Raw genomic sequence first — 24996 nt, 5'->3', positions numbered from 1 at the left:
GATTCATACTGCTGTGTTCTACACACTTCCATAATCCAATCCAGAATATGGATTCAGTTTAATGTTTTCTGGAGTAAATGGTTGACCAATTGGAGATTCCCCACTAATTACTAAGAAAGCAAAAGATCAAAAAAATATACCAAATAGTCCATACCATAATATTCCTTTCTAGGTATTTTAATATTGGTCTAAAACATTTCGTATCAATTCCACTTAATAACTATTTAAAAAACAGCTCCCATCTGGGAAGCAGCTGGCCACGCACTCTTCTAGGCCCTTACAGGCCTTTTTGTCTTTAATCCCGATGGTTTTTCTCAGAAGGGATTATCATCCCCATTTGACAGAAAAATAACACATGGCTCAGAGGGCTTAATTTACCCTCTGAGGTGAATAAGAGGGCTTATACACACAACTAACAGGAGATTAAGCTAATGCTGGGGTCTTTTTGGATGAGAGCTAGCGACCCTTCCCCTGGACAACATGGCCCAGTACTTGCCACCTGCCTCCAGAGCACCATCCTGAAAATGTCATCATTTTCCTGGGCCAATGAAATGTGTTCCTGGGCCAATACCATGACCAGAGCAACTGACAGAAACCTCAGGACTCATTTCAGACAGATAACTGGATTTCTCTAGCTTATCAGAATAATAATGCTGTGGCAAACAGCAAAAACAATAAAAATTTCTAAGGAAAGAGCTGTGCCAAATATTTTTGTGGCCAGCCTCTATGCCTCCATTGCCAACAAAACTGTTTTTAAATTGGGTAGAATAATAACTATGTCTTTCATTGGGTTGGGGATCAGGTTAACAGATTGCTTTCATAAAACCAGAAACAAGAAATTTAAGTCTATGAATATAATGCCTTATACATTTTAAATATCTGAAATTCCCTTTAAAAATCTCAAGAATTAAATTGCAATTTAAGATATCTATAAATAGCATGGAATTGAGCAAAATGCTACTGATTTAAGCCAAATGAGAAAATGAGCAAGAGGCCCTTTTGCTATCTTTATAGAACAAAATTCTTTAGGGACTAGAGGCAGTGTTCTAAGAATAGGAAGAACATTTTCTCCCTGAATATCCCCACCGTTCCCTAACTTCACTACACTTTCATCCTACATCTGCAGGCAGCTTTCTTTTTTTCTCCTCCAAAGAAAAGGCAGAAACATATCTGGTGGAAATATCTCAACATCTCTGGATATTAGATGAGATACAGAATAAGAAACACTACTGGAAAATACTTTCCATACTCTCGCCAGAGATCAATAGACGCAACCAAGGAAAAGCTAGCAATCTATTAAACCCTCTTGCTGCCCTCCTATGCCATTCCTGCAGAACAGAGGGGAGCTGAATATCAGGAAACAAACAAAGGAAAGGGGTCTAACCACCAAGGGTCTGAATGGCTCATTCACCCACCCACCAAACATTCATCAAGTCCCCACTATGGACTAGGCATCAGGAATACAAAAATAAATGGCGTATTAGATGGATTTCTCTATTAAATACTCCCATAGCACATCATACTTCTTTGTAGCACTCTTTACGGGATCACATTTCTGTTTTTCAGTTACGTTAAATCTTTTTTTTTAAGTTTATTTATTTTGAGAGCGAGAGACAGCCTCAGAGAGAGAGAGAGCGCGCGCGCATGAGGGGGGCAGAGAGAGACAGAGACAGAGACAGAATCCCAAGCAGGGTCCATGCCATCAGCCAAGAGCCCAATGTGGGGCTCGAACTCATGAACCGCAAGATCATGACCCAAGCTGAGATCAAGAGTCGGACACTTAACCAACTAAGCTACCCAGGCGCCCCGCTACATGCTAAATCTGAAGAGACTTGTTTATGGGAATGTTAAATGGTACAGCTACTATGAAAAACTGTATGTCAGGTTCTCAACAAAATTAAAAATAGATTCCCATAGGATGCAGCAATTTCATTTCTGGGTATATATCCAAAACAACAGAAAGCAGGGTCTTGAAAAGATATTTGCAAACCCATACTCATAGAAGCGTTACTCACAATAGGCAAAAGGTAGAAACAACCCAATGGTCCACTGACACATGCAAGGGAATATTATTCAGACTTAAAAAGCACGGAAAACCTGAAACATGCAACAACATGGATGAACCTTGAGGACATTATGCTGAGTGCAATAGGCCAGTCACAAAAGCCATATACTGTATGATTTCACTTATATGAGGTACCTAGAAGCATCAAATCCATTGAAACAGAAAATAAAGTGGTGGTTGCCAAGGGCTGCAGGAGGGAGGGAATTAGTGTTTAGTGGGAATAGACTTTCAGTTTTGCAAGATGAAAATGTTCTAGAGATTGGATGCACAACAATGTGAATATGCTGATGGTTCCTGCTTTACAGTGGTTTCACTCAGGACTTTTTGAGTTTACCATGGTGCAAAAGCGATACGCGTTCAGTAGAAACCATACTTCGTGTTTTAATTTTGATCTTTTCCCTGGCTAGCAATATGTAGTTTGACCCTTTCTCCAGCACGCAGTCAGCCATGCGATCACAAGGGTCAACAACCCATACACTTACAACCATTCTGTATCTAACAACAATTCTGTTTTTCACTTTCTGCATTCAATAAATTACGTGAGATATTCAGCACTTTATTATAAAATAGGTTTTGTGTTAGGTGATTTTGCATTAACTGTAGGTTAATGTAAGTGTTCTGAGCACACTTAAGGTAGGCTAGGCTAAGCTATGATGTTTAGTAGGTGTGTTAAATGCGAGTTCAACTTATGACAGTTTCAGTTTACAAAGGGTTTATCAGGACATAACCCCATCTCAAGTCGAGGAAGATCTGTACTTACTAACCACTTGAAAACAGTTCAGATGGTAAATTTTATGTTATGTGTACTTTACCACATTTTAAAATTTTTTCTAATTTCATAAAGAGTTTTTCCCCTGTAGTTTCATTGTTTAGCACCATACTTGCATATGGAAGATGCTTAATAAGTCTTTATTGAATGGACAGATGACAAGGGAGGAATGGATGGACGGATGAATGGACTGGACAGACAGATGGGAATATGAACAGAGGTGCAACATCAACCAATAATTAGTACGCCATGTGAACATAGAGAAATGGACCCTGTGACTATGAGGAAGGGAAGAATTGTGGTTATGGTTGATTTTGATATAATATTTGCCATATAGAACTACTTTGTGTTATCTACCAAAGGCACAAAAAAAAATTACCAGAAATTTAATTCTTTCTAGTTGAATAATTCTATTTTTCTCTCTTATTTCTCTTCACTACAGTATAATCTGTTGTCTGGCCTAGATGAAATTAAAAGAGAAAGATCCATTTCCTGTCACCTTTGCTCCTTCTGGCACCTCTTTTAATCCAAAAGGGTAATGTGAAATAAAGCTTACGCTCAACACCACAGAAGACGAGAGCAGATGATAAGTTGCTTGCCCATAAGTTATTAATCAGCTATCCTCCAGGGCTTAGTGTTATAAAGCGGTGCCGTGTAATAAACAGCAGGCAAAAAGGATAATCTCCATTTTCTGACTCTGGAGTGCAGGCATGTGCTATAAAACTAAATTGACATCTGTTAGCAGGCTCGTCACATGGATGGTTTTTTCCTGCAGAATCTGGAATAAATTAAAGCTTAAAATAAAACTTGGAACAGAGAGGCCGCTTTACATAATTCCTTCTAATGGTGTGCTGATTTTAAAGAGAAGTTCTTATAAGAAATGTTTCATTATCATTTTAATTGCAAAACTGTTGAATGCCACTCCATGCTGGGAAATTAGTGTTTTTATAAGGTCCTTATGTTTTTAACTAAAAAGCGGCAAGTGAAACCTTCCTTTCCTTATATTTTCACTGGCTGGAAAAGAAATCAAGTTTTACCTCCACATAAAACTATGCCCACTTTTCCCCCAAGCACCTGGAGCCTGTTTTCATGGGGGGTTGGTTATGCACGGGCACTTCAGAGAACCGGCATGGCTGAGCTCCCCAGGCAGGAATGGCTGGCCGGGATGTGACCTCACAGGGTTTGCTCAAGAATACACATCCTCAGGGTCGCCTGGGTGACTCGGTTGGTTAAGCGGCCGACTTCGGCTCAGGTCATGATCTCACGGTCCGTGAGTTCGAGCCCCGCGTCAGGCTCTGTGCTGACCGCTCAGAGCCTGGAGCCTGTTTCAGATTCTGTGTCTCCCTCTCTCTGTGACCCTCCCCGGTTCATGCTCTCTCTCTGTCTCAAAAATAAACAAATGTTAAAAAAAATTTTTTAAAGAATATACACCCTCAGAGGATTCACTAATATGATAACAAGTTCTGGGGCCTCTTACTGTCAAAAAGCATTAAGCACTTTTTAACACACATAAAATAAATGGCAGAGTGTCATGACCCGGCGAAACCGAGCTGTGCAACGCTAAACATAACATTCTTCTATCGAACCACAATCTCCTTTACAGAAGGGAGTCACACAGAGGGAAACCTTTGTGGACACCTGAAGCTAAGAACCCCTCCGCTTCCTCAGGATCCATTTGGTTCTCCTTCCCAAAACTCTGTCAAAATGGCAGAATTCTCAAGTACGCCCACCCTGGGACACAGCAGTGAAGAAAAACAAATGCCATTCACTGGAGCCTAATGTCCTCTGTGTGTGAAATCATCCCCTTTATGTAATAATACTGGACCCCTTTGAAAATCTCAAAGAAGCGACAATCAGTCAAAATGCTCTGTTTTATGTAAAATCACAATTCTAGGCTCATGAAAATACTCCATTCATTTCTCTCACCAACATGAGTTTATTTGCCTGCACAACCTTCTTAAATGGCAGGGGTCATATCACACACCTTATAATAGGGAAAACTGAGGCACAAAGAAGAAAGGAACTTGGTGAAGAGACAGAGAAGGAGGACACAGAACCTCACTCAACCTCCTGCTTCTTTTTTTTTAATATAATTTATTGTCAAATTGGCTTCCATACAATACCCAGTGCTCATCCCAATAAGTGCTCTCCTCAGTGCCCATCACCCACTTTCCCCTCTCTCCCACCCCCTATCAACCCTCAGTTTGTTCTCTGTATTTAAGAGTCTCTTATGGTTTGCCTGTCCCTCCCTCTCTGTTTGTAACTATTTTTTTTCCCTTCCCTTCCCCCATGGTCTTCTGTTAAGTTTCTCAAGATCTACATATGAGTGAAAATACATGATACCTGTCTTTCTCTGACTTATTTCACTTAGCATAATACCTTCCAGTTCCATCCACGTTGCTGCAAATGGCAAGATTTCATTCTTTCTCATTGCCAAGTAGTATCCCATTGTATATAAAAACCATATCTGCTTTATCCATCCATCAGTTGATGGACATTTAGGCTCTTTCCATAATTTGGCTGTTGTTGAAAGTGCTGCTATAAACATTGGGGTACAAGTGCCCCTATGTATCAGCACTCCTGTATCCTTTGGGTAAATTCCTAGCAGTGCTACTGCTGGGTCATAGGGTAGATCTATTTTGAATTTTTTGAGGAACCTCCACAGTGTTTTCCAGAGTGGCTGTACCAGTTTGCATTCCCACCAACAGTGCAAGAGGGTTCCCATTTCTTCACATCCTCGCCAGCATCTATAGTTTCCTGATTTGTTTATTTTAGCCACTCTGACCGGTGTGAGGTGGTATCTCAGTGTGGCTTTGATTTGTATTTCCCTGATGATAAGTGACGTTGAGCATCATTTCATGTGTCTGTTGGCCATCTGGATGTCTTCTTTGGAAAAGTATTTCTGTCTTCTGCCCATTTCTTCACTGGGTTATTTGTTTTTCAGGTGTGGAGTTGGGCGAGTTCTTCATAGATTTTGGATACTAGTCCTTTTATATGCAGCAGGGGAAGGGGGATCTGCAAATGGGAGGCTCAGCCACTGAAGTCCTCTCTACACATTGACACTCCTCACAGGGTGATCTTCATATTACCTGGGTCAGAGTTAGGTGGGGGTTGGTTAAAAATGCAGGTTCTCGAACGCTGCTTGGCAATAAAAGGAATAAAAATACTGACATCCACAACATGGATGAATCTCAAAAGGCCAGACAAGACAAGGAAACTCTGCAAAGACCCCGGCAGTCAAGTAACCCACTGAACTCCATGTGACCCTGCGTCTCTCCTACTCAGGAGTAGCTTCCTTAGGAGAAGCTTCCTTAGAAGCAGTCCAAGCTGGAGCTAGAATTCTAGACCAGCCCTATCCAACAGAACTATGATGCAAGCCATGTCGGTAAACCACAGTTTTAAGAACTAAACCAGGTGTAGCATTAACTTTAATAAACCACCTGATTTAACACCCTCCCCCCCCCAAAAAAAATGCAGGTTCTCTGGCTCTATGCCATACCAGCTGAGAATCTCTAAGGTTGGCTCTGGGTTCAACAGTTTAATCAAGGTCCTGGGTGATCAGATTCTTTGCTTGTGCTGTTATTTTTGGTTTGTTTTCCAGTGTTCCCAATTCTAACACTGAGATCTGAGAACCACTCAGTTGTACAGGTGGGAGTGGGTCTCTGGATTCCAGAGCACGGTTCACACGCAACCTTGCCAGTCATGGCTTCTGCCCAAGGAAAACACATCAAAGAAAAAACAAACCAGGGATAAATCCAAATGTACCTAGCTCATTCTTCAAAACAGGCTTTAAAATCTATATGCTAGCTAAATACTGAATGGTTTGAAAATCACTAAGGGCCCGGAAATTTGCCTCACAGCAAATCTCACCATTATAGATGAGTGAAAAGGGTAAAAAGCCGACACTCATTTCCTGCATATTGAGTGCAGAAGTTCTCAACCCACGTGCTCACGATGGCTCATCCTTTGGGACCACTACAGGTTGATGGAGACAGAAAGATGTGTCTGCATTTCAAATTGCAATTCAGGAATGTAACTGACTCATTACTCCTAAATTGCTACTGGCTTATTTCACAGACACATAGCCTTGCCATGATTAAATAGCAATTCTGCAAGACGAAGTTGCCTTCGAATACACAGAAAGATACTCCTTTTTCAAAGAGAGGTGTGTATCAACAAGTCTAAACAGAAGATTGCACCGGGCCCTAAAAGAATCACCTGGACTTCTACCTTTACCATAGTATATCTTGTTTCCATGGCGTTTCCCACCCAAATGTTCTTCTGAAACATCGGTGGCTAAGGCCTCTGGATGCTCTAACTGCTGCTTATTAATTCTGCAGTAGGCTGTGTGAAAAGATAAAGCATTCAAACTTTGATACTCTGCATCTTATTTAGGAAGGTACTAGGTAGTAAGTCAGATCAAGTATCATATATTTCCTGAGCACTTCACTAGATGGTTGGAATGGGATCCCACATGAGTCCCATTCTTAAGCCATATACTGCTTAGTGAGGAACACACATCTGAGATGCAGGGGTCCAGCTGGAGGCTTAACCATTAGTCATCTAGAACTCGGGCATGTCTGGGCCTTGAACTGGTGTGGGAGACCACTAGGAGACTTTTATTTTTAATGTTTGTTTTGAGAGAGAGAGAGAGAGAGAGAGAGAGAGAGAGAATGGGGGAGGGGCAGAGAGCAAGAGAGAGGGAATCCCAGGCACAGAGCCTGACGAAGGGCTCCATCCCAGGAGCTCCAAGATCGTGACCTGCGCCAAAATCAAGAGTTGGACGCTCACCAGACTGAGCCACCCAGGCACCCAATGAGACATTTTTACAGAAGAGCTTCCCTCCTGCGAAAAACAAATTTGTTCCAAGAAAACAGCAAGTCCAATACAGAAATGTGGTGCATAGGCTGGCACGGGAACGGGAAAATGATCTGGAGCACAGCACAGCATCTGTGCCTCATGCCACCCTTGGCAGAGACTCGGGCTGAGAGTGGAGGGCATCAGAACACAAAGTGGCCCAGGGCTGGGCTTCCGGGGGGGAAATCAACCGCTAGTAAATATCCTCTGCCAACAGGCCTTGCTAGTCACTGTATGGTCCCCAACCAGCAGCCTCAGCAGGGCCAGGTAGCTTGCTAGGAATGCAGAATCTTGGGTCCCACCCCAGAATTCAGAATTAACATCTGCATTTTAGTTAGATCCCCAGATGATTCACATACACATTAAATGTGCGAGAATGGCATGGAATAGGATTTGGGTCAGTACAAGTAAGTACTTCAAACTCTTTTGTTTGTTAGGTATTTTTAGTATGCTTCAGAAAACATAACTAAGCCAGTTTACTCGTGAGTTCCACGGATATTATTTCTCCAGATAATTCTAAGAAAGGTGACACGCCTTCTTCCTTCTTCCCTAAAGGGAAGATGCACCCCTCCCCCACGCCAAACACAAACCAAAAAGAGAAAATTATGAGAGAGAGAGAGAGAGAGAGAGCACGACATAAACTAAAACTGTATCGAAAAAGACAGGAATGTGGAATGACATTTCACATAAATATTTATCAAAAAACAAAACAAAACAAAACAAAAAAACTGGCACGGCAGAACTAATAGCAGACAAAATAGAATTTTGGGTAAAGAAAATTTCTGAGAATGAAAAGTGACATAATATACACGTGGAGCCGAATCTTCTTCCTGAATCTATCGTTTTCCATTGCCAGCAGCAAAGCAGGAGTATTATTCCCAAGACGCATTCCACTCTAGGCCAGTATCAACATCTTGTTTATATTTGCCGATTCGATAAGCAAAAGAAAAGGGAATCTTTCTGTAGTTCAATTTCAAAGTCCGGGTTCGCCCCAGCACAGCGGGGATCACACAACAGAGCTGACTTCTCATGATCCCTGGGGAGCCGGAGGGGTGGGGGGTGGAGGGCCGGGAAGCAGGCCCCGCCCCCTCCAGTGAGGGTACCTGCGGCCACTCAGCCCAAGACAGCGGCCCCACCCACCAGGGGAGGACCCGCGCCCGCACCCGCACTGAACAGGCATCGGTCAGCTCCACCCGGTCCCTCTGACCCGCCGCCCAAGGCCCCCTGCTCCACTTCTGCTCTGTATTAATTCTCAGCAGCTTATTTAATTTATCTACAGTACAGTGTTTTCTTTCTACACAATCGCCAGCAAAGCTGTTCAGCGCCCCAGGGCAGCAGACAGAAACAGTTCTCTACCACCACGTCTGAAGAACCAATTGCCCTTCAGTGTCACACAGAGCTTTCATTAAAAACTCTTGAGTGGAATTAGGTGCAGGTAGCAACTTCCAGGGAAATCTGATATATTTTCCCTGAAAACAAAGAAAGAAAACAGAAATGTTTTCTATAGAGTTTTGTAAAAACTTACTGAAATTGTTTTAAAAAATCCTTTGAATTGAAATCATCATTTTTCAATCGTACTGTCTTCTCTGATGTACTTCTCAAAAACAATCCATCCAGGTAGTGTCATTGTCCCTATTACACTCGCGATCAAAATGAGCACCAGAGTGGTTAAATGATTTGCCCATCGCCAAAAATCACCACCACGAGAACCGGCGCCTCAAATGTAAATTACTGAGCTTCCAGAGTCAAAGTCTAAGGCAGTCCTGTTATTCATATTATCATCAGCATGGCTAAGACTGAAAGTAGTAACTTCTCTTTCATCAGCCTGGATCATTTAGGATGCTCTGTGTCATAGAGACTTTAGGGGAAAAGCACACGTTACAATTAATATGAGCAGAAATTTCAGATTCAATATTTCTAGTCCCATCCTGGAAAAATTCTTATGCATAGCTACAGCAACAAGTACATCAGCAAGGAGAAAACAGTTCATCGTTAATAATACTGGATCCAGGTGCTATTATGGCTTATGGTTCACATGGTTTTGGTGCTGCTGCTGCTCTCACCTGATGCTTCAAAAGGGCTTTGATTTATAGTTTGAAATTAAAATTACCAAAGGGTTTTTAAAGCAGTGCAAAAGCCACATGCATCTTTCTGTCACCATGTCAGGGGATTGCCTTTCCTTTTTGCCTGAGGGGCTGGAGTCTAGGTATGGATAAAGAGAAGAAGAAAAATCACAGCTTAACATGGAGAACATCGCCAAACTATGTAAAATAGTTTAGCATCGTGAAGTGAAAACAAAACAACCAAAAACCCTCTGGTTTCTAAAATCACTTGCAGAAAAAAATGAGTGAAGAAGGCAAGGCTCATGCACATATTTTAGTGTGTGTGTGTGTGTGTGTGTGTGTGTGTGTGTGTGTGTGTGTGTTTTCTATTTGCTTTCCTGCCACAGCCACATCCTATTGACCAGTGTCTGTACACATGCAGAAAAATGAAAACAGACTTTGCTTGCTGCAGGCCAGAAATGCAGTTTCCTTTTATCTGGCACCGCATAGCTTTTAGAGGCATGTTTCTAATGGAAGCAATCAGTCACCAGTGGGTTTCATTTTTCTTGCTTTGTTTTAAAGCATTCAAATACACACACACACACACACACACACACACACACACACACACACCTATGCAAGTGTATCAGTATCTTTTCAATTCCTCAATAAGGAATTTTTAAAGCAGCAAATATATACCTGGCAATTCTGAGCCAGATCACTTTTATGGTTTTTTTTTCCCAATTTTTTTATTGTGGTAAAATACACAAAACATAACATAAAACTTACCATCTTAACCATTTTTAGTTTTAAAATGTTTTAAATAGGGGTGGCTGGGTGGCTCAGCCAGTTGAGAATCCGACTTCAGCTCAGGTCATGATCTCGCAGTGCATGAGTTTGAGCCCTGCGTCTGGCTCTGTGCTGACAGCTCAGAGCCTGGAGCCTGCTTCCGATTCTGTGTCTCCCTCTCTCCCCACCCCTCCCCAGCTCAGACTCTGTCTCTCTCGCTCTCTCAAAAATAAAAAAAAATTTAAAAATTTTTTAATGTTTTTAAATAAGTACTTATCAGAATATTTTTAATTTAATAATGCTTTAATGTTAATTTTTTTAAAAAATAAGTAGCCTTAGGAATATAAAAAATCCTTTGGAACATTTATCCTTTTTAGGTACCCCTATATATATTTCCACTGTCTTAGGAGCAGTGTAAAAGACTGTATGCTTCATCAGCAGCATAAAGGTTTGCCCACTGCAGCTCCTAGGCAGTTAAACAAACACAATTCAGGTGCATACCTGGTTATCTGAAAACACACTTTTCATAGGAAACGTGGCTTAGATAAATTATATCCACATGTCATTTTTCAAAGCCCTATTTTATCCTCACATTTACCAAATCGTTTGCTACTATATTAGCGAAAAAAGCAGTCTCTATTCAGTCTTTAAAGAGTGAGGGTAGACAGGGCCAAGGTGTACAGAACATCATGGTAGAGCAACAAGAGTCCCAAATGAACACAAAGAATCTGTAGTTAGCTCTTTGAATATCCGAGAGCTGACACATTAGAGATTCAAGCCTGTAATTTTCAGCTGCCAAAAAACAGGTCTTTGAAGGTAACAGGTAGCAAAAAGAAAATGAAGTGCTGAAAAATGCTCTCACATCAGTTTCTGTTTAGAGATTTTTACCCCCCCCCCAAATCCTATATATGTTTCATTTAGGCTCCTAATTATTAAATGCTAGTGACCGTCAATGGCAGAGCAAAATACAAATCAACAGTTAATCACATGTCAAAAGAGCAGCAAATTCTTTGAAATCGTTCTGAAAGAAGCTCCAGCTGTCCAGTTAAAGGGAAGTTTTGTGTGTGTGTGTGTGTGTGTGTTTTAAGAAGGAGGAGGAGGGGCGCCTGGGTGGCGCAGTCGGTTAAGCGTCCGACTTCAGCCAGGTCACGATCTCGCGGTCCGTGGGTTCGAACCCCGCGTCGGGCTCTGGGCTGATGGCTCAGAGCCTGGAGCCTGTTTCCGATTCTGTGTCTCCCTCTCTCTCTGCCCCTCCCCCGTTCATGCTCTGTCTCTCTCTGTCCCAAAAAAAATAAATAAAACGTTGAAAAAAAAAATTAAAAAAAAAAAAAGGAGGAGGAGGAAGTGGAGCAAGAGGGAGCGGAGAAGAAAAAGAACAACGCAGAGGAAAAGCCCTTTTGTTAAAGATCAAGGAGCCAACTCAAGTTTAAAATTAAGTTCCATGTACATTGGTTTTCAGAGGCACCCATTCTGGCATGTTCCAAATCACATGCCATCTCTGGCTGAGAACATGAAGGCAAAGTAGGCCGAGCCCAGGCAGGTTAGCAAACAAACGCAAGCCAAGCACACTCAGGAGAATTATCTAGTATTTGCCTACAGAATGCAATTGGCTCAGGTCTACACTAAAAAATTGCTTTCCAGGAACACAGTTCAAAGATTGAGTTTCCTCTTGCTATCCATTCACAATAAAATACTTGCAGGGATTTGACATACTTTTGACACAATTATATCAGTTGCAACACACATAATGTCCATTCAATTTTACAAAGTTCACTTTAATCAAAGATACACATTTTTTTCTGGTCTTTAAGAGCCTAGAAACCCAAAATAGTTGCTAAAACAGTGAGAAACATGATACATGAGCAATCTCTTATCAAACAAAAACCTGGCTCTGATTACTTTTTGTATTTGAGGCCGACATAAGTAGTTTGCTCTGTCTGAACACTTTAAATCAATTGCCAAATGAAAATGGGACTCTTGAACCTATGCCAGAAGTAGGTTTCTTAGCTCCTTGCCCAGTCTTGGCCAAAACCCTAGCACTACTCAACAGCGACTACAGTCTACAAATCAACTTAAGATCTCTGTCCTTGCCAAAACTTCATGTCTACAGAGCTGATGCTATAAATAATGGTGGGTGAACATCAGCAAAACTGAAACTAGATCCTCAACTATCCAATTCTTGGTTTGCATTTTTTAAAGTTTACGAGTTTGTTCACTTTACTTAATTATAAGATCAAATGAAAAAAATCCCACCTTGTGATGCCCAAATTCATTCAAAATGGTTCCCAGTTTCCTGGTGTTGCTGTGCAGTTTGGGGGCAGCAACAGCTGGATGGGGGTCCCGCCAGTCAATGGACAAGCGGTGATACCAAAGGCGCGGACTCTCCAGAACATGAGCTGATTTAACACTAGGATCAAAACGATGTACTTCACATCCATTGTTGGCCATGCTAACCTCAAATTGGGTATCATCATTCCCCAGCCTGTAAAGAAAGAGCATGGAAATCAATAACAACACAAATATAATGAAGCAAAAGTGCTAGATTGATAAAATGACAATTCTAAGGACAATTTTCTTATTCATATCAAGCTTTCTCCTGTTTTAACACATGGCTAACTGTACACATTCAATAAACCTGCTTCCATCACAAAAAGCATTATAGCTAAAAGCTTCTGGATAAAAAGCAAGCAGAGAAATTATCTGCTAAATGCAGACCAGGGAATCACATGTTCAAACATGTAGAGACATAGCAAATTAATTTTTTTAAGATGTAAACCATAGTAGCAATGAAACAAGTCTATCCAGTAATCTTAAGAGCTTTTCTCAGAATACATCAAAAATAGAAGCGCCAGGATCGGTTCCCTTAGGGAGAGGTGCAGTGTACTAATGAGGTAATTTGTCTCCATTCTAATGGCCATGACGCATGCAGCCTGACTTAAAGACAATATCTGTTGTCTTAGAAGTGGAAATGCATTTTAAAATAGTACAGCTAAAGAAGAGGCAAATGTGTGTGGTTCTACTGGATCTGGTACTCAAGAAGTAGAAGAGACACCTCACCTAAATTCACATCAACAGGAGGAAGAAATTATGAATTGTACTTAAGTATCCACTTTGTAGCACGTCATGCGAAACATTCATATACTTACACATTTTTAATTTACTCAGACATATTCCTTATTTGGTGGAGTAATATTCATCACTTTGATTAAAGCATCAGCTTGGATGAAAAACATGAAATTAAATGAAAGACGATTTTTTTAATGGTGCTTATGGCTTCTTTGCTCAAAATACTATAATTAGGTATGGTTTAAGATACCAAAATCTCAAAGGGTATCTATAAGACATTGGCCAAACCTGAACCCAGGGCAGAAATGCTTCCTTCTCTTAGACTCCAGTATCGCAGACATTTCATAATTTGGACATGTACAAGCTCATTGGCTAACAATTATTTACCTGGTATTAGGCAATGAAAATAAGCCTTCAGTACAGAGATCCTCTCTCCACCTAGACATTCTTACTACTCTTATTTGCCTTGTTCTTTCCCTTCACTCCTACTACATTGCTTTTGCCCTCACTGGACGCATGGCATGTCAACCCTCTGCTGTCCCTCAGCTACAATTCTCTCTCCCCTTGTGGCTAGAAGACGTAGCACCCTTCAAAACTATATCACTCCTTTTACCTGAGAATTCTGTTTCCTAATTTTTACCTCCTACTGAACCTACTCAACTCAGATGGCAGACTGACTGACTGACTGGCTCTAATTCTGTCCCCCTTCATCCACACTACTGCCATGCTGTGCTCATCATGAACAGAGCGTCCTTTCTTGCCCCTTGATTGTCTGGCTTGATTAGGTGATTTACTTTGTGGAAGGAAGTGACAGTATGCCAGTCCCAAGCTGAGGCTTTAAGTACTTCTGTCCACTCTCGTGGACATCCTCATACCATCCTCATGATGAAAACATACCCTAGATAACTTGCCAGGCTCAGGAAAATAAGAAACATGAGGGGCAGTGGTACCCCAGCGAAGTTGCCAAATTTCTATGAAAAGCAGAACTTCCCTTAGCCACCACACCTTGAAGTAAAGTCTTCCAGCTGAGCCCAGCCTCCGTCAATGGAAGCCCGCTGATTTGTAGACATATAAGCAAGAATAAATAATGGTTTTAAGCTACTGAATTTTAGAGTGATTTGTTACACAGCAACAGCTAACATATAAACCTGCTATGAAATATAAATCCAAGAGTTGAGCAAAAACTACAAAGCATTTTTTTAGTAGACAGATTTCTTTCTATATCAGAATGTTGCCACATTCACCTGCCCCAAGAGATTTTTCACTTAACTGAATGTGTTGAAACTGAGATGAGCAAACCAGTATTACTATGGGTCATCCAATGGAAAATGGCAATACTGTAGCTTTACTAGGAGAACACTATGTCAACAAAGTACTCATTAAATACAATTTATATGTAAACTTTCTAGAGTAGAGAAATTTGAATAATTTCTTTCTAAGTGAATTTTCAAAATATTATTTTCAAGGAAACATTCTCTACTCTAAAACATGTATTTTAATTAAGACTTCAAAAACTTTTAGGAATTAAATTAACCACATATGGTTCTGTAACTAACTTTTTTAGTAAGGCACTTTATTACATATTGATGTTTTCAATTTAAACAAAAAATTTTGTAATGAAAAAATAACAAAGACACATAGGAAGAGTTCAAGGAAATAGATAAAATAAAAAGGAAGTTTTCTACCCCTAGAAATTTTGGCCACTAATTTCCAGAGATAATCACAGTTAGTAATTTTTGTGTATCTTTCCAGAAATTCTCTAGATATGTACAAGTGTTCTTTATTAGAGATATCATAAGTACACACATACATCTTTAAGTTAATCATCAAATAGTGAGGAACTATTTTGTAGGCACTAAACAAAATGAAACTACTGAAATTTGTAATTTGGGGGTTAACTTATATTTTAGTAAATAAAATACACTTAATACACAAGTGTACTATACTGGAAAGTAATAAGCTGCATTAATTTAATCAATGTCTATAATTCTTACTTCCATTTATTCAAAATGGTACTTCCTCAAGCTTAGTTTAAATTAGCCAAGTTTGTGGTAGGTGTAAAAAGCAACAGGAAAGGCAAATGTAATATACATAGGTGTGGCACTACCTGGCCCAAAGTAGGAAAACCAGGAGTCAAATCCAATCCAGGTAAATGTGCTCCTTATACTGCACCTCACTGTGAATGAGCACAGGACGCAGAACCCTGGAAGGAATATTTGTGATCTCAGGGATCTACGAAATCGCCAGTTCCTGGAAGTTAAAGCTCCATAAGGAAGAGAACTGTGTCACTCTTGCTTTTATTTTTTCGTTTCAAGTTTTTATTTCAATTCCAATTGGTTAACATACAGCATAACATTTTTGCTCCTCTCTGAATCCCAAGTGCTGAGTAAAGAGACAGCAAATCTATAAAATGCTGCCCCAAGTGAGAGAAAACTAGAAAATTATAGGGTCTGGAATTCCTAGAATACATAGTACACAGTAACTAGCATGGCATGGGGTAGGCTATGTTTCGCTGTCTTCTTCATGTATATAAACAAATACTGATAAAGCACTTTAATATGTTTAAGGCACTATACTAGACACCAGAGACAAATTAGTCATAACCCTTGATCTGAAGTTCACAAGTAGTAATGAAGAGAGATTTCTGAACAAATAAATAAGTAAAATTATGAAGTAACCAAAACAAAAATATTACTTACAGCAAAAATGTATTTAGTCTGTAAGGAAATCATTTGCTGCTCTTATTTATCTAGAAAGAGAATTCACTGTAGAAAATCCTACTTTACAGGAATGTTCTACTTAATGTGTATTCCATGAAGCAAGACATGTAGATCAGAGGCTTCTATCTCATGATCTAAGACAGTTGTTCCATTCCCTTCCACCACGTCTGCCTTCAAGCCATCAGGAGAAGTAAAAGGGGAATGAAGGTCATGTCTTTTCCTCTTAGGGTATGGCTGAGAAGTTGCACACATCACATGTGCTCATATCTCATTGCTCAAAGCTAGTCATACGGCCACTTGCAGCTTCAAGGAAGGCTAGGGTATGCAGTCTTCAGCAAGGTGGCCAGGTGCCCTGCTAAACTCAGGAGTTCTGTTACCAAAGGAAAAAGGAAAGAATGGATATTGGAGGACAACTGGAAATTCCTGCTACAACCCATTTCTGAAATAGGTAAGCAGTTAATAGGTGTATTCAAATGTATAAGCATTCATGAAGACTATAACCTATCTCTACACGGGGGAGAGAGAAAATTATATAACTAATGCTTATGAATATTATTCTGCATATGTTAAGCCTAGGGTTTGAGATGGAGACAAGCTCTTCAGCACAGAAAGGGCATCAAATCTGAGAGATTTGTTGAAGAAATAGGAACGGGGAGAATTATAGTACTAAATTTCCACAGAATAACAGAATAACAGTAACCATCTTGACCCCCCTCTTCTGATGCTCAGAGAGCAACAATCAAGATTCCTCAGTGTGGTTGTGTGAGTTGTGCACCCAACAATTCTAGACGGTACCATTCACATCATAGTCACCATAATGATGGTTTTCTAGCAGGTGGGATAGGGGTTCTTGAGGGGGTGCCTCTTCCCAAGTCATATACAGGTGTCCTTTGGACCAGCTACAGTGCTAGCAACTGCATGCCCTTTAATGCTACTGAAGGGTAGAAGGCATGGATGTGGTACTGTTTCAGGTCTTGGTTATTCTTTTAAAAATATTCCCAAGAGGGGCGCCTGGGTGGCGCAGTCGGTTGAGCGTCCGACTTCAGCCAGGTCACGATCTCGCGGTCCGTGAGTTCGAGCCCCGCATCAGGCTCTGGGCTGATGGCTCAGAGCCTGGAGCCTGTTTCCGATTCTGTGTCTCCCTCTCTCTGCCCCTCCCCCGTTCATGCTCTGTCTCTCTCTGTCCCAAAAATAAATAAACGTTGAAAAAAAAAATTAAAAAAAAAATATTCCCAAGAGTATTAAGGTAAGTGTCCTTTATGTTCCCCAGGAATCAAAACGTCCTAGCGCAAACACATGAAGACATGCTCATGACCATTCACCAACATGGAGAAACAAATCAAAATCACAATGAGACACCTCTTCACATCCACTAGGGTAGCTACAATCAAAAAGACCAATAATTACAAATGTCGGCAACAATGTGGAGAAATGAGAACCCTCATACATTGCTGGTGGGAATATGAAGTGGTATATTCCCAAGAGAAGCGAAAACTAATGTCTACCGAAAAACCTGCATGTGCATATTCATTGCACGATTATTCCCAGTAGCCAAAAAGTGGAAACAACCTAAACGTCTATCAACTGATGAGCAAATGAAATGAGGTGTAGCCATACAATGGATTATTCAGCCATAAAAAGATATGAGGTACTGATACCTATTACAACATGGATGAACCTTGAAACCATTATGCTAAGTGAAAAAAAGCCAGTTACAAAAGGCCACATGTGTGCTTCCATTTACATGAAATGTCCACAATAGGCAAATTCATAGAGAGAAAGTAGACTAGTGGTTGCCTACGAGGAGGGGATGAAAAGCAGGAAACGTGTTGAATTTGCAAATGACTGCTACTGGGTGTAGGGCTTTCTCTTTGGGGTCATGAAAATGTTCTAAATTTGACTGTAGCGACAAAAAAAACCCATTGAATTGTATGCCTTATAAGAGTGAATTGTATGGTATGTGAATTATAGCTCAACAAAGCTGCTAAAAATAAATAAAAGCAGATACAGGAAAGGTTTCTAACTGTGACCGTTGAAGGCATCAGGGTTGGAAGAAGTAAGACAATCGTGTTTCCCAGGAGTTTCATGGTCTGTTCTGGGTTTTTCAAAGCATAAATGACACTAAATAGTAGATAAAAAATATGTTATAAATTATTAATTTTTATTAAATAACATTGCGTGAAATGCCAAGATTTTGTCCAAAACATATATTATCAACAGGAATGATAGCACCCCTAATGGGGCAAAATTCCATTCTTGGGAGTCAACAATACTTCCTCTTTTTATATATAAAGCAACATGCATATGTTACATAAAAAGATATACAGTTTATCTCTGGCATTAAAATTTCATGGGGGAGTGGTGATTAGGAAAAAAAATTATTTAAAAAGGATCCTTGGGTCCATGATTTTCTGATTCCTCATTCATGTATACTATGAGCACCTGCTGTGTTAAACTATTACAACTTGAAAATGTTTGGCACCTGGAAGTCCCAGCTTTTCTGTGTAAGATACTAGTTGTTGCCTAACCATGTGCCATTTATCAAATGTTCTTCTGTCTTATGCTGAGAATTTATGTCTTGAAACCAAACGGTACCACCAGCCAGAGAACTAAAAAAAAGAGGTGAAGAAGATTTGCTACCTATGTATTGTCTCTTCTCAAGTTTTCTTTTCCACTCTCACTCCCACCTCTGAAAAAACAATCTTTGAAAGGGAGGATAAAATCGGGGATATTTCCCGATTCGTGTTAGCTACCACCCTCCCCAACCCTCCCCCTCCAAGTCACAGAGGAGAAGACTTACAGAGCAGCCACCACTGCAGGCTGAAGAGGTCAAGTACATATTATCACCTAAACACACAACCTCTCCTTCCTCTTCTCTTCCCCTTCCTCTGTAACATAACCTTCCTGTACAGCACCTTCCCCTATCTTAATTGGTCTATTCTACCCCATTTCAAGGTTGAAAAGGATCTGATTTTAATTTTCAACTGAACTTCACACAGAGTACACTCTCCCGGAAAAAATGCTTTTACATTAACTGTGGAATAAAGAGCTTTGACTTCTAGTAAAGACATTCCAGACTCTGAAATAAGGTGGAAGTGACTCCTGCTTCAGTTCCTGGGGTGGAGGAAAGGTAGGGAACAGATCAGAAGGCAGGACATTCAGCCTTTGTCTTCTGGTCCGTCTGTCCTCCGACTCCTTTCTTCCTCTCTAGGAAAGACACCCCAAGCTATGGCTTTATCAATCATCTTTGGTTGACGTGAGAATGACTGGGCACAGAAGTGGCATAGTCTTGCTGCTGCCAAAGCCCTGGGGCTTCGAGCACTTACTGCCTGGTGTAGGGACCCCATGACCCATCTGCCACCTGCCCTCCTTGCCCATCTCTCAACTATCCCACTACTCCCGAACGCTGACCATCCATGACCCACATTCCCTGTTCTTGTGCCTCATTTTAGGACCGCCACTTCTGGGCTGGGTCTCTTTCTTCTCTCAGTATCAATTGAGATGTCAGCTGGCTATTTACCTGCCCCCAGGCAAGCAATTCACCTGAGAAGGGGGTATGCTTGTCCTGATCCTCAGTCCTGAATAACAGTGCAATCAATGTGTGCAACCACAATCCAAAACATCTTTTCTTTTCTTTTTTTTTTTTACCCATCAGAAATATTTTTAGTTCCCCGTTTTCAATTAAGCATTTCTAGGTTTTGAATCAAATGTTGGCCCTTATAATCTATTCACGTCTGTTCCCAGTGGAATTCAATTGTTCTTATCTGCTCTTCACAACGTCGAGTTTGAATAGTGAACATTTAGATGAAAATAAGAAACCACCTTTTTACAGGAAGTAATCTGAAATCTTGCAACAAAATTATCTAATGGCTCTGAAGTACAAGGAAAGCAAAAAGGAATTTTAAAAATTCCCCTCCCCCCGAACAGCTTTCCTAGTTTCATTTTACTCAGTGATAGGCTTTAAATGAAATTATTCCAGGGTGTAAAATAATAAGTAAACTATAAAGGCAGTTCAGAGCAAGAAAACAGGACCAAGCTGAGATCTCCAATTTGCATGTGGTACTCTGCAATTACTTTTATGACCTACTTTCATGCATTTTTAATATGACAAAAAATAAACTCTACTGTCAAAACTTCCCATCCTTTCTACAGTCTTGAAGCATAGTTGGTGGGCTCCCCTCTGTTCTAATCAAGTGGCTGAGCAACTAATTTCCTAAGCCTCAGCCTCCCGGTCTAAATCACAGCATAACCAGCAACTCTCCCTGCTCTCCTTACCTAGAGCAATCATTTATGTAGCAAATATATATGGAGTGCCTACTGCGTCCCCAAGCTCCACTGATACACATTTCCATTATCCTGAGACTCTTACTTGAACCGTTCATTTTTACAAAAAGTCCACAGTGACTACAACTAAGAATTCTTGTTTGATAAAGTCTGATGTTGATGGTGATCCTCTGGGCACAGACCCAAACGTCTGCCCCCAACCCTTATCATCTAGGATTTGGGTTAGCAGTTGTCACTCACGTGCCTGAATGTGAATCATCGAGATGATGAAAGCGATTAGTGAGAAACAGGCATAGGACACCTGTTAGGGTCCCCAGTGCTTTTGTAACGGACCTTGGGGACCTTGTCGGAGAACCTAGCCACACAGCTTCCACAAAGAGTCTACGGAATAGGGTGTTCCCAATAAAAACAACTCTTTCCTGCCCCCCCTTTTTTTGAGACACATTTTTATAAGTTCAGAACTGGATGCAAGTCCTAATATATTTCATGAAATAATCTCATTATTTTATATTCGCCCTTTTACAAAAATCCCTCTAAATCCATTTGTACACTTAGCTCATTTTCAGCCTGAATAACTGAATATTATTTCCTACAGTTTCGACAAAATCACAGTGATTTCACAAGAATTCCCTTTTCTTTCTTTTTAATGTAAATGTACACACAGATTTACCATTGGCACAAACCATAAAAATCCAACAGTGGCCATTCATCTTGGGTCACTCCTCATAAATGTGTAAAAAATTTCTAATATGCTTGCTGTTCTTCCCACCCCCCCCCCTTAATTCTTACTATTCTCTCTCTTCACAGTAAGGATGCTGTAATTCTAGCTGGCGACCACGGGCTTCACCAAGAGGATCATCGTCATACTGAAATCTGAAGTTGCCAATTCACCCCCAGCAGAATGGGAGAGAAAATGGCCTGGCGGCTTCTGGGGACCCGCAAGTGCCGACAGTTACCTGACACATGAGTCTGAAACAAAGTGTAGGAGGCAAAGTATAGCACCTGTTACACATTGTTACGTTCATAACTTTGTGTTACTGAAATAGCCTTGGCCACCTGCAGGAGCGTTTTGGTATTCTGCTATAAAATGCACTTACCCTAAAGAGTAGAGGCGGCATCGCTTGCTGCGGATTTGATGAGCTAAGCCAAACCTGTCATCAAGACAGACTGACCAAGGCTTCTTTGCAGGGCTGGAGTCAGTAGCTAGGCTGTCTGTGCTCATGTGATTGCATGCAATCTGTAAGGATTGGAAATCAATGTGAATAATTTAAAGCGCTGGATGATAAGTGGCAGGTGGGGAGTTACTGCTTTCTCGGTCCCTGAAACCCATAACAGGAGAGTTATGTCCTTCTCCACTGCCAACTACTCCTCTCCCCCAGGGAAGCACAAGACTGCTATCAAATGTTCGGAGGAACTCCAAATACTGGATTATAAGGAACCTTGTGGAGACTATAGACAGGTTTGAAGGAAAGTTGAGAGCTGCTATAGCCATATGCACAGAGTATGTAAGGGAGAACAGGTCAGGAGCAAAGGTGGCAGAAAGGAGGTGTCCCAAAAAGCTTTGCAGAGATTTGTGAGTCCTGGAGAATGAACAGAAGTTGACCAAGACGCTGAGATCAAGAAGAGCATTCCAGACGTAGAGAACAGTGCTGGCAAAACACAGAGGATTGTAATCCATGGTGTTTCTACTAGAAGTTGTGAGATCCAACTGTGGCCATGGGTCTCAGAGGGATACAGATTATCAATTCCTTATCTCAGGCAGATAAGCTGGGGCCACCGCGGTCCAGAAAGGTAGCATGAGTTATCCAAGGTAAACAGCTGATCAAGGGTCAAGTGAAATTAATTCATGGTCCCTGCTCCCAAGACCGTATTGTTTGCGAGAAACTGTTCTAATGAGCTTCCTCCTAGGGGAGAAGAGCGAGAGCCCCACGCAGGAAGAAAGGAAGCTCTTCCTGAGCTATAACCAAAGCACTTCTTTTAACTCATCCATCAAAATTAGATAAGGAAACCAAAGGGAACATGTATCTAAATCAAGCAGAAGCAAGTCTCTGATTTCAAATGCACATTTAGCAAATGCACTGTGATTGAGGCTGGCACAGTGTGCACGCTGAGGTGGCTGGAACCAAAGAAAGCAGGTTCTGTGGCCCAGGTGTTCTTTTGTGGCCAGCAGCACCTCACTGAACATCAATTTCCCCCTAATCCTTCAAAACTCCCATCACCATCATGATGCTCCATGAATCATGCAGCAGCTCTGTCACGTCACAGACAACAGACCATTCTGGGTGCAAAGGGTGGTCTGAGGTTCATTGCTTTAATTCATTGGAAAATATAACAGCAAATGATTTTCTTCTTAAGAAGATATTCTGGGGGCGCCTGGGTGGCTCGGTCGGTTGAGCGGCCGACTTCGGCTCAGGTCATGATCTCACGGTCCGGGAGTTCGAGCCCTGCGTTGGGCTCTGTGCTGACCGCTCAGAGCCTGGAGCCTGTTTCAGATTCTGTGTCTCCCTCCCTCTCTGCTCCTCCCCCGTTCATGCTCTGTCTCTCTCTGTCTCAAAAATAAAATAAATGTTAAAAAAAATTAAAAAAAAAAAAAGAGAAGATATTCTGGGGGCACCTGGGTGGCTCAGTTAAGCAGCCGACTCTGGCTCAGGGCATGATCTCGCAGTTCAAGAGTTTGAGCCCCGCATCAGGCTCTGTGTGGAGCCTGCTTCCGATTCTGTGTCTCCCTCTGCCCCTCCCCCCGCTTACACTGTCTCTTTCAAAAATAAATAAACATTAAAAAAAGTTTTTTTTTAATAAAAATGTTTTAAAAGATATTCTGGGTTTGCCCAATTCTTTTATTTAACAGTTTCCAGAATTCTAATCTGAAAAGAGTATATACATGTAGCCTATTCAACTGATACAGCATCTCCCATACTTTTGCTATGATCAAGGGCTACTGGCCTGGCAAAATTATCCAGCACATTTATCAGAGAGATAAATGAGAGAGCATATTGCTAGGATTTGGACATTTTACAGGGAAGTCTAAAATGTGAAACCCTGTATATATATTCTTGCCCCTCACCAATGTCTTTCTACTTCTCTACCCATGACCCCTGTTTAAAGGAAAAAAATAACAGAAAATGGAACTGAATTTTAAGCAACTATTACAGAATACATTTATTAACTGGGTACATCAGCATGTTAATTTGTCTAATTCATTTCCTATGATTCACCCACAAAGACATGGGAATTATGCCTCTGCCCATATCCTAGTCCCCACTCACCCACCAAGGGAGGAAAAACTGCTAATTTAATTAAAGTTCAATGTGTTTGGTGGGCCTGTCTTACTAGTGGGCAGGTTACTGCACCTTAAACATCAGCACCTTCATTGTCATTGTGTCTGACGCTCTCCCTTCCTCTCACCCAGGCAGGTAAGTAGGGAGGGAGGGAGGGAGGGAGGCAGTTCTGTAGGCCCCTAAAGCATACCTGGACCTCACAAGCCTGAACCATTTGCTCTAGGTCAGCTTCCTGGAGCATTTTTATTAAAGTGGTCTGACGATTCCCATTTCTTTGTGTGCACTTCTCCCTAAGAACCTCCATAATGACAGAACATGATATAGACGTTCACAGGTTCTTGTTCATGACTCCCTCCTAACACCATTAAAATTTAACTCTCGCCTCTCCCACCATGTTTCCCAAGGTATGGCCCACCTACATTCTGACAGGCCTGGGAGGCACCTAAAAATACCGATTCTCAAGTCCCACTCTGTAAAGTCAGAATCTTTGAGGCTGATGCCTGCGAACATGCCTTTTAATAAGCTGCCCCAGGTGATTCTTATGCGGATAGTCCTGTGAGTTTACAGGAACCCTTTTGTAAAGCCCCACCGGAAGGTTCCAGCTTGGCCTCATCTGTGCCTTAGCAAATTAAGGGAAGAGGCTCCACTTGGGTCAGAGCTTTATTTATTTTTTTTTTAATATGAAATTTATTGTCAAACTGGTTTCCATACAACACCCAGTGCTCATCCCAAAAGGTGCCCTCCTCAATACCCATCACCCACCCCTCACCCCCCATCAACCCTCAGTTTGTTCTCAGTTTTTAAGAGTCTCTTATGCTTGGGCCAGAGCTTTAAAATGAAAACAGCAGCCCCTGCAACCCGGCCCCTAACAAAAAGCCAGAGAGGCAGGCAGTGACAATTAGCCAGAGGCCTCCAAGAATCCAATAACTATTAAGGGTCAAGATTCAGGGCTTTGAGGCTCAACTGCCCTTACTTTGACAATGTTGGGGAGTAGAGTTTTATTCTATTAAAGGTGACACTTAAAGCATTTCTTCTTCTTCCAAAGATTTCATCTTACACAGATATACCCCTGTTGGAAAGACATTCTTTTCCATTCAATCTCTCTGCTAATGTTTCCCTTTCCACT

General features: G+C 41.2%; 1 protein-coding gene across 1 annotated transcript in view; it reads right to left on the bottom strand.

Moving 5' to 3' along the window:
- The window catches only part of METTL24 (methyltransferase like 24), a 102511-nt gene that overhangs the window by 40271 nt on the left and 37244 nt on the right, over positions 1–24996 (bottom strand). The window contains exons 3-4 of the mRNA XM_047101370.1: positions 21690–21829; positions 12776–13004 (exon numbers count right to left, since the gene is read on the bottom strand). Coding sequence (XP_046957326.1) covers positions 12776–13004; positions 21690–21829 — 369 coding nt within the window. The remainder of the gene's footprint in view (positions 1–12775; positions 13005–21689; positions 21830–24996) is intronic.

This window comes from Lynx rufus, unplaced genomic scaffold (assembly GCF_022079265.1).
Source record: "Lynx rufus isolate CCGP_SWC_20201006 ecotype Redwood Valley unplaced genomic scaffold, mLynRuf1.p SCAF_6, whole genome shotgun sequence".
NCBI lineage: Eukaryota > Metazoa > Chordata > Mammalia > Carnivora > Felidae > Lynx > Lynx rufus.
Note: the sequence above shows the minus strand (reverse complement) of the source record. Positions and strands in the feature narration are given on the sequence as shown.